At 66.3% G+C, this 10912-nt stretch overlaps 1 protein-coding gene across 1 annotated transcript; it reads right to left on the minus strand.

The window, feature by feature from the left end:
- Positions 1 to 428: 428 nt before the first annotated feature.
- On the minus strand, positions 429 to 10527 carry MEN1 (menin 1; the record flags this gene model as incomplete). Its single annotated transcript, XM_080639941.1, has 8 exons — positions 429 to 1843; positions 3547 to 3741; positions 6308 to 6431; positions 7547 to 7683; positions 8276 to 8363; positions 8446 to 8486; positions 8945 to 9073; positions 10237 to 10527. The coding sequence occupies 8 exons, from the start codon at positions 10525 to 10527 to the stop codon at positions 1373 to 1375; spliced, it is 1476 nt and encodes a 491-aa protein (XP_080496067.1). The 3' UTR covers positions 429 to 1372.
- Positions 10528 to 10912: the final 385 nt, after the last annotated feature.

The following is a 10912-nucleotide window of genomic DNA, read 5'->3' on the forward strand; positions in this document are numbered from 1 at the left end:
CCCCCCCCTTCCGGTCCCCCCCATTTGTGGTCCCCAGCCTCGGACATTGGAGGGGGGGAACCCCCAAATCCAGTGCCCTCCCCCCCTCCAATTCCCACCCCAAACGCAGGCCCCGCCCCCCACCCATATAAGGAGTGGGCGGGGCAAAAAGCTGACAGTTTATTGGCTGAGAGGGTGGGATCGGACACGCCCCCCCCTTTAGGGGTGCCCCCCCCCCATGGGGTCGGGCTGTCCCCGTGCCCCCCAAATCCCCTTTGTGCCCCCCCCAAAGCCTCCATCCCCAGCCCCATGGGGGGGGGGGGCAGCTTCACCCCCAAACCCCCCCCCTTGCACCCCAAAGCCCCCCCGGACCCCAAACCCTTCACCTCCATCCCCCCCCCCCGACTCCCCCTTTACCCCCCTGTACCCCAGCATCTCCATTCCCGTTCCACTTGGGGGTCTATGGGGTGCATTGGGGTATATGGGGGTGCATTGGGGTGCACTGGGCTATATGGCGGTGCATAGGGGTACACTGGGGTATTTGGGGTGCATAGGGGTACATTGGGGCCCATTGGGGTGCACTGGGGTCCATTGGTGCGCACTGGGGCCCATTGGGGTGCATTGGGGCGCACTGGGGCCCATTGGGGTCCATTGGGGTCCATTGGTGCGCACTGGGGTCCATTGGGGCGCACTGGGGTGCATTAGGGCGCACTGGGGCCCATTGGGGCACATTGGGGCGCACTGGGGTCCATTGGGGCGCACTGGGGCCCATTGGGGCACATTGGGGCGCACTGGGGTCCATTGGGGCACATTGGGGTCCATTGGGGCGCACTGGGGTCCATTGGGGCACATTGGGGCCCATTGGGGTCCATTGGGGCGCACTGGGGTCCATTGGGGCACATTGGGGCCCATTGGGGTCCATTGGGGCCCATTGGTGCGCACTGGGGTCCATTGGGGCGCACTGGGGTGCATTAGGGCGCACTGGGGCCCATTGGGGTCCATTGGGGTCCATTGGGGTGCATTGGGGTCCATTGGGGCCCATTGGGGTCCATTGGGGTGCATTGGGGCCCATTGGGGTCCATTGGGGTCCATTGGGGCCCATTGGGGTGCATTGGGGCCCATTGGGGTCCATTGGGGCGCACTGGGGTCCATTGGGGTGCATTGGGGCGCACTGGGGTGCATTGGGGCGCACTGGGGCCCATTGGGGTCCATTGGGGTGCACTGGGGTGCACTGGGGCGCATTGGGGCGCATTGGGGTCCATTGGGGCCCATTGGGGTCCATTGGGGTCCATTGGGGCGCACTGGGGTCCATTGGGGTGCATTGGGGCCCATTGGGGTCCATTGGGGCCCCTTTCCCCCCCCATTCCCCCCCCCCCCCGCAGCCCCCCCGGTGTCAGAGCCCCTTGCGGGGCCGCTTGAGGAAGGCCAAGGTGTAATCGCTGGGGGCCACCTTCTGCTTCTTGAGCTGGACCTGGGACTGCGCCGTGAGCTGCAGTTTGATGGCGCTGGAGTTGATCTTGGGCGCCCGCAGCAGGTCCTTCATCCCGCGCATCTTCTGGCTCTGGAACACCAGCACCGGCCCCGCCGCCCCGGAGCCGGGACTCGAACCCGCCACGTTGGGACCCGCCGCGGGGGGCGCTCCGGGAGCTGAGGCGGAGGCAGCGGCAACGGCGCTGCCCGCGTCCTCGTGGCGGGGTCCTAGCGCCCGCCGCCGCTCCGGGCCCTTCTTGGGCTGCGGCGGCTCCTCCGGCTTGGACTCGCGGCGCGGGCCCCGGCGGCGGCTGTCGCGGGCCTCGTCCCCGGCAGGGTCCTCGTCCTCGGGGGGGTCCGAGTCCCGCGACACCAGCGTCACCCGCTGGCGGACCTGCGGCAACGGGCGGCAACGGGGGCGCTATGGGGGCGCTATGGGGGCAACGGGGGCGCTATGGGGGGCGCTATGGGGGCGCTATGGGGGGCGCTATGGGGGCAATGGGGGCGCTATGGGGGCAATGGGGGCGCTATGGGGGGCGCTATGGGGGCAATGGGGGCGCTATGGGGGCAATGGGGGCGCTATGGGGGGCGCTATGGGGGCAATGGGGACGCTATGGGGGCGCTATGGGGGCGCTATGGGGGGCGCTATGGGGGCAATGGGGGCGCTATGGGGGGCGGTATGGGGGCAATGGGGGCACTATGGGGGCGCTATGGGGGCGCTATGGGGGGCGGTATGGGGGCAATGGGGGCGCTATGGGGGGCAGTATGGGGGCAATGGGGGCGCTATGGGGGGCGCTATGGGGGCAATGGGGGGGCTATGGGGGCGCTATGGGGGCAATGGGGGGGCTATGGGGGGCGGTATGGGGGCAATGGGGGCGCTATGGGGGCGCTATGGGGGGCAACGGGGGCGCTATGGGGGGCGCTATGGGGGCAATGGGGGCGCTATGGGGGCGCTATGGGGGCGCTATGGGGGGCAACGGGGGCGCTATGGGGGCAATGGGGGCAATGGGGGCGCTATGGGGGGCAATGGGGGGGCAATGGGGGCGCTATGGGGGGCAATGGGGGGGCAATGGGGGCGCTATGGGGGCAATGGGGGGCAATGGGGGGGCAATGGGGGCGCTATGGGGGGGCAATGGGGGCGCTATGGGGGCAATGGGGGCGCTATGGGGGCAATGGGAGCGCTATGGGGGGCAATGGGGGGGCAATGGGGGGGCAATGGGGGCGCTATGGGGGCAATGGGGGCGCTATGGGGGGACAATGGGGGCGCTATGGGGGCAATGGGGGCGCTATGGGGGGGCAATGGGGGCGCTATGGGGGCAATGGGGGCGCTATGGTGGGGGGCGCTATGGGGGGCACTATGGGGGGGCAATGGGGACGCTATGGGGGGACAATGGGGGCGCTATGGGGGCAATGGGGACGCTATGGGGGGACAATGGGGGCGCTATGGGGGCAATGGAGGCGCTATGGGGGGGCAATGGGGGCGCTATGGGGGCAACGGGGACACTCCCAAAGCCCTCCCAAAACCCCCCCTCAGGACCCCTAAATCCCCTCAGGACCCCCCCAAACCCCCTCTGTGCACCCCGTCCCCCCCCGCACCCTCCCATGGAAGCGGCCGAGGGGGGCTGCCAGGCGCCGGCGGCCCAGCCCAAGTGTGCCAGCGCGGGGGGGGTGCCCAGTGCCCCCAACCCCCCCCAGGAACACCCAAACTCCCCCAACACCCCCAAAGCCCCCCTAAAACCCCCTCAAGACCCCAAAAACCCCCCTAATCCCCATTAAGGACCCCTAAATCCCTTCAGGCCCCCCCAAACCCCCTCCGTACACCCCGTCCCCCCCCGCACCCTCCCATGGAAGCGGCCGAGGGGGGCTGCCCGAGACCAGCGGCCCAGCCCAAGTGTGCCAGCGCGGGGGGGGTGCCCAGTGCCCCCAACCGCCCCCAGGAACCCCCAAACTCCCCCAACACCCCCAAAGCCCCCCTAAAACCCCCTCAAGACCCCAAAAACCCCCTCAAACCCCCCCTCAGGACCCCTAAATCCCTTCAGGCCCCCCCCAAACCCCCTCCGTGCACCCCGGTCCCCCCCCGTCCCCCCCCCCCGGTACCTGCCCGTCGAAGCGGCCGAGGGACTGCACGAGGAAGGTGGCCCAGCCCACGTGCAGCACGGGGGTGGGGCTGCCCTCCTCCCACTTGCAGATCCCATCGTAGAAGCGCAGGAGGTGCGCGAAGCACTCGGGGTCCTGCAGAGCCGACACCGGCGCCGCCGAACCCCCCCCGGCCCCCGCCGCGGTGGGAGCGGCCTGGGCGGGGCGAAGGGCGGGGGGGGCGTGGCCAATGGACGGGGAGGAAGGGGGGGGGGAGAGGGGGCGTGGTCAGAAGGGGTGCAAGGACCCGGGGAGGGGGGAGCATTGGGGTGCATTGGGGTCTATGGGGTACATTGGGGTCTATGGTGTGCATTGGGGTACATTGGGGTCTATGGGGTGCATTGGGGTACATTGGGGTATATGGGGGTACATTGGGGTCTATGGGGTGCATTGGGGTCTATGGGGTGCATTGGGGTACATTGGGGTATATGGGGGTACATTGGGGTCTATGGGGTGCATTGGGGTGTATGGGGTGCATTGGGGTACATTGGGGTATATGGGGGTACATTGGGGTCTATGGGGTACATTGGGGTACATTGGGGTATATGGGGGTACATTGGGGTCTATGGGGTGCATTGGGGTGTATGGGGTGCATTGGGGTACATTGGGGTATATGGGGGTACATTGGGGTATATGGGGTACATTGGGGTCTATCGGGTGCATTGGGGTGTATGGGGGTACATTGGGGTATATGGGGTACATTGGGGTCTATCGGGTGCATTGGGGTGCATTGGGGTGCATTGGGGTCTATGGGGTGCATTGGGGTATATGGGGGTGCATTGGGGTACATTGGGGTGTATGGGATGCATTGGGGTATATGGGGTACATTGGGGTACATTGGGGTATATGGGGGTACATTGGGGTCTATGGTGTGCATTGGGGTACATTGGGGTCTATGGGGTGCATTGGGGTACATTGGGGTATATGGGGGTACATTGGGGTCTATGGGGTGCATTGGGGTGTATGGGGTGCATTGGGGTACATTGGGGTATATGGGGGTACATTGGGGTATATGGGGTACATTGGGGTCTATCGGGTGCATTGGGGTGTATGGGGGTGCATTGGGGTGCACTGGGGTCTATGGGGGTGCATTGGGGTCTATGGGGGTGCATTGGGGTACATTGGGGTGCATTGGGGTCTATGGGGTGCATTGGGGTATATGGGGGTGCATTGGGGTGCATTGGGGTGTATGGGGTGCATTGGGGTCTATGGGGGTGCATTGGGGTGTATGGGGGTGCATTGGGGTCTATGGGGGTGCATTGGGGTATATGGGGGTGCACTGGGGTGCATTGGGGTCTATGGGGTGCATTGGGGTATATGGGGGTGCATTGGGGTCTATGGGGTGCATTGGGGTGCATTGGGGTCTATGGGGGTGCATTGGGGTCTATGGGGTGCATTGGGGTGCATTGGGGTCTATGGGGGTGCATTGGGGTACATGGGGGTGCATTGGGGTCTATGGGGGTGCATTGGGGTCTATGGGGTGCATTGGGGTACATTGGGGTGCATTGGGGTCTATGGGGTGCATTGGGGTATATGGGGGTGCATTGGGGTGTATGGGGTGCATTGGGGTCTATGGGGGTGCATTGGGGTGTATGGGGGTGCATTGGGGTCTATGGGGGTGCATTGGGGTATATGGGGTACATTGGGGTGTATGGGGTACATTGGGGTGTATGGGGATGCATTGGGGTATATGGGGTACATTGGGGTATATGGGGGTGCATTGGGGTCTATGGGGATGCATTGGGGTATATGGGGTACATTGGGGTATATGGGGGTGCATTGGGGTATATGGGGTACATTGGGGTGTATGGGGTACATTGGGGTGTATGGGGATGCATTGGGGTATATGGGGTACATTGGGGTCTATGGGGGTGCATTGGGGTCTATGGGGGTGCATTGGGGTATATGGGGGTGCATTGGGGTCTATGGGGTGCATTGGGGTATATGGGGGTGCATTGGGGTGTATGGGGTGCATTGGGGTCTATGGGGTGCATTGGGGTACATTCGGGTACATTGGGGTATATGGGGGTACATTGGGGTCTATGGGGTGCATTGGGGTATATGGGGGTGCATTGGGGTGCATGGGGGTGCATTGGGGTCTATGGGGATGCATTGGGGTCTATGGGGTACATTGGGGTATATGAGGGTGCATGGGGGTGCATTGGGGTCTATGGGGGTGCATTGGGGTGCATGGGGATGCATTGGGGTATATGGGGTACATTGGGGTATATGGGGGTGCATTGGGGTGTATGGGGGTGCATTGGGGTCTATGGGGGTGCATTGGGGTGCATGGGGGTGCATTGGGGTCTATGGGGTGCATTGGGGTCTATGGGGGTGCATTGGGGTGTATGGGGGTGCATTGGGGTCTATGGGGTGCATTGGGGTGCATGGGGGTGCATTGGGGTCTATGGGGGTGCATTGGGGTGCATGGGGGTGCATTGGGGTCTATGGGGTGCATTGGGGTCTATGGGGGTGCATTGGGGTCTATGGGGGTGCATTGGGGTGCATGGGGGTGCATTGGGGTCTATGGGGTGCATTGGGGTGCATGGGGGTGCATTGGGGTCTATGGGGGTGCATTGGGGTGCATGGGGGTACATTGGGGTCTATGGGGTGCATTGGGGTGCATGGGGGTACATTGGGGTCTATGGGGGTGCAGCTGCCAATGGGACCCCCAAGTGCTCCCCCCCGCCCTTGGTGGGGCCCCCCCTTGGCCCCCCCTCACCTCGGGGTCCCCGTCGGGGGGGGGCTCGGCGTTGGCCGCCTCCTTGAGCAGGGTGGGGATGACGTCATTGGCGACGTCAAAGAACTCCTTGTAGATCTCCTCGTCCTCCCGGCAGTAATTGTAGCTGGGGGGGGAGGGGCAGGGCTGGGGGCAGGGCTGGGGGGCAGGGCTGGGGGGCAGGATGAGGCTATGGGGCAGGGACGCGGTTATGGGGCAGGGATGCGGTTATGGGGCAGGGACGCGGTTATGGGGCAGGGATGCGGTTATGGGGCAGGGACGCGGTTATGGGGCAGGGATGCGGTTATGGGGCAGGGACGCGGTTATGGGGCAGGGACGCGGTTATGGGGCAGGGATGCGGTTATGGGGCAGGGACGCGGTTATGGGGCAGGGATGCGGTTATGGGGCAGATTCAGTTATGGGGCAGGGACGTGGTTATGGGGCAGGGACGCGGTTATGGGGCAGGGACGCGGTTATGGGGCAGGGACACGGTTATGGGGCAGGGACGCGTTTATGGGGCAGGGACACGGTTATGGGGCAGGGACGCGGTTATGGGGCAGGGATGCGGTTATGGGGCAGGGACGCGGTTATGGGGCAAGGATACGGTTATGGGGCAGGGACGCGGTTATGGGGCAGGGACACGGTTATGGGGCAAGGATACGGTTATGGGGCAGGGACGCGGTTATGGGGCAGGGACGCGGTTATGGGGCAGGGACGCGGTTATGGGGCAGGGACGCGGTTATGGGGCAAGGATGCGGTTATGGGGCAGGGACGCGGTTATGGGGCAGGGACGCGGTTATGGGGCAGGGATGCGGTTATGGGGCACGGATGCGGTTATGGGGCAGAGATTCGGTTATGGGGCAGGGACGCGGTTATGGGGCAGGGACGCGGTTATGGGGCAGGGACGCGGTTATGGGGCAGAGATTCAGTTATGGGGCAGGGATGCGGTTATGGGGCAGATTCAGTTATGGGGCAGGGATGCGGTTATGGGGCAGATTCAGTTATGGGGCAGGGATGCGGTTATGGGGCAGATTCAGTTATGGGGCAGGGATGCGGTTATGGGGCAGGGACACTGTTATGGGGCTTCCCCACCGCCTTGGAGCCCCCAAAGGGGACCCCGGCGCTCGCATGGGCCCCACCCCCAGGAGCCCCCTTGAGCCCATCCCCGCTCCAGCCCCACGGCTGCCCCCCAAGCCCCATGGGGCTGAGGCCCTGCCCCACAGCGCCCCCCCTGGCGCTCACTCCTGGATGACGGTGGCCGTGTCGGCCCAGGCCTCCAGCGCCTCCTTCACGTTCTTGTTGCGGCAGTGGTACCCGGCCAGGTACATGTAGGGGTAGATGTGCTCGTTGTTGTAGTAGGTCCGCGCTGACCAGATGCCCTATGGGGCAGCCATGGGGTGGGGCTCAGCCCCACACTGCCCCACAGCGCCCAGCCCCACAGTGCCCAGCCCCACAGCGCCCAGCCCCACAGCTCCCAGCCCCATAGCACCCAGCCCCACAGCGCCCAGCCCCGCAATGCCCAGCCCCGCAGCGCCCAGCCCCATAGCGCCCAGCCCCACAGCTCCCAGCCCCACAGCGCCCAGCCCCACAGCGCCCAGCCCCACAGCACCCAGCCCTACAGCACCCAGCCCCATAGCGCCCAGCCCCACAGCGCCCAGCCCCACAGCGCCCAGCCCCACAGCGCCCAGCCCCACAGCTCCCAGCCCCACAGCGCCCAGCCCCACAGCTCCCAGCCCCATAGCACCCAGCCCCACAGCTCCCAGCCCCATAGCACCCAGCCCCACAGCTCCCAGCCCCATAGCACCCAGCCCCACAGCGCCCAGCCCCACAGCGCCCAGCCCCACAGTGCCCAGCCCCGCAGCGCCCAGCCCCATAGCGCCCAGCCCCACAGCTCCCAGCCCCACAGCGCCCAGCCCCACAGCGCCCAGCCCCATAGCGCCCAGCCCCACAGCACCCAGCCCCACAGCTCACCTTGTGGTAGATGCTCAGAGGGTCCGGCCTGCCTGGCGTGGGCTCCAGCTCCTCCAGGTCAGCCAGGTTGCCCAGAGCCATGGGGTATCTATGGGGGAGGTTGGGGGGCAGCCCCATGGCGGGGGGGGGGCAGCCCCAGAGCGGGGGGGGGGGGTTGGGGCCCCTCTCACCTCTCCAGGTGGCCCATGTCATAGAGCAGCCAGAGCAGGCGCTGCGAGGGGAGAAGGTGGTGATGCTGCGCTGCCCCACGGCTGACCCACAGCTGCCCCACGGCTGCCCCATTGCTGCCCCACGGCTGCCCCATTGCTGCCCCATTGTTGCCCCACGGCTGCCCCATCCCTGCCCCATGGCTGCCCCATTGCTGCCCCACGGCTGCCCCATGGCTGCCCCACGGCTGCCCCATCCCTGCCCCATGGCTGCCCCACGGCTGCCCCATGGCTGACCCATCCCTGCCCCATGGCTGCCCCACGGCTGCCCCATTGCTGCCCCATTGCTGCCCCACGGCTGCCCCATCCCTGCCCCACGGCTGCCCCACGGCTGCCCCACTGCTGCCCCACGGCTGCCCCACGGCTGCCCCACGGCTGCCCCATTGCTGCCCCACGGCTGCCCCATTGCTGCCCCACGGCTGCCCCACCCCTGCCCCACGGCTGCCCCCCGGGCGCCCCCCACCTGCTGCAGCTGCAGCAGCTCGAGGCTGTCGCTGTGCGGGTCGATGGCGGGGTTGATGGCGCACACCATGAAGGCCACCTCCATGTGCCGCGTGCAGCGCAGGTACGAGCCCTTCAGGTAGAGCCAGCTCTGGGGGGAGCAGCGCGTGGGCACGGCCCGGCCCGCGCCCCACGGATCCATCCCTGCCCCACGGAACCATCCCTGCCCCACGGCTCCATCCCTGCCCCATGGAACCATCCCTGCCCCACGGATCCATCCCTGCCCCACGGCTCCATCCCTGCCCCACGGCTCCATCCCTGCCCCACGGCTCCATCCCTGCCCCATGGATCCATCCCTGCCCCACGGCTCCATCCCTGCCCCACGGCTCCATCCCTGCCCCACGGCTCCATCCCTGCCCCACGGAACCATCCCTGCCCCACGGATCCATCCCTGCCCCACGGATCCATCCCTGCCCCATGGATCCATCCCTGCCCCACGGATCCAACCCTGCCCCATGGAACCATCCCTGCCCCATGGATCCATCCCTGCCCCATGGATCCATCCCTGCCCCACGGATCCATCCCTGCCCCACGGATCCATCCCTGCCCCACGGATCCATCCCTGCCCCATGGAACCATCCCTGCCCCACGGAACCATCCCTGCCCCACGGATCCATCCCTGCCCCACGGATCCATCCCTGCCCCACGGATCCATCCCTGCCCCACGGATCCAACCCTGCCCCATGGATCCAACCCTGCCCCACGGATCCATCCCTGCCCCACGGATCCATCCCTGCCCCATGGAACCATCCCTGCCCCACGGATCCATCCCTGCCCCATGGAACCATCCCTGCCCCATGGATCCATCCCTTCCCCACGGATCCATCCCTGCCCCACGGCTCCATCCCTGCCCCATGGATCCATCCCTGCCCCACGGATCCATCCCTGCCCCACGGAACCATCCCTGCCCCATGGATCCATCCCTGCCCCACGGATCCATCCCTGCCCCACGGCTCCATCCCTGCCCCATGGATCCATCCCTGCCCCACGGATCCATCCCTGCCCCACGGAACCATCCCTGCCCCATGGATCCATCCCTTCCCCACGGATCCATCCCTGCCCCACGGCTCCATCCCTGCCCCACGGATCCATCCCTGCCCCATGGATCCATCCCTGCCCCACGGCTCCATCCCTGCCCCATGGATCCATCCCTGCCCCATGGATCCATCCCTGCCCCACGGCTCCATCCCTGCCCCACGGCTCCATCCCTGCCCCATAGCCCCCTCTCCCCCCCCCCCGTGACCCCTGGCTGACCCTCTCGGCCACGCCCGCCGCCACGCTCTGCCCGCGCCGGTCCTCGTTGCCCTTGCCGTGCCACGTGACCTCGGCCGTCTGCAGCCCGCCCGCGCCGAACGCGACCCAGGCGTGGTCCTCGGAGAGCGCCAGGTGCACGTCGGGAAGCCCCAGCGCCTGGCACGCGCCCACCACGGCGAAGGCCACCCCGGAGCTGTCCAGCTTCGTGCCTGCGCCGGCACAGCACGGCCCCGGCAGCCGGCGGCGCAGGCGGGGAGCAGGGAGGACCCGCAGGGGCACGCAGGGAACCATAGGGACACATAGGGACACATAGGGACCATAGGGACCATAGGGACACATAGGGACACATAGGGACCATAGGGATACATAGGGACACATAGGGACCATAGGGATACATAGGGACACATAGGGACCATAGGGACACATAGGGACCATAGGGACACATAGGGACCATAGGGACACATAGGGACACATAGGGACACATAGGGACCATAGGGACACATAGGGACCATAGGGACACATAGGGACCATAGGGACACATAGGGACACATAGGGACACATAGGGACCATAGGGACCATAGGGACACATAGGGACCATAGGGACCATAGGGACCATAGGGACACATAGGGACCATAGGGACACATAGGGACACATAGGGACCATAGGGACACATAG

This window comes from Psittacula echo, assembly GCF_963264785.1.
Source record: "Psittacula echo genome assembly, contig: SCAFFOLD_176, whole genome shotgun sequence".
Taxonomy (NCBI): Eukaryota; Metazoa; Chordata; class Aves; order Psittaciformes; family Psittacidae; genus Psittacula; species Psittacula echo.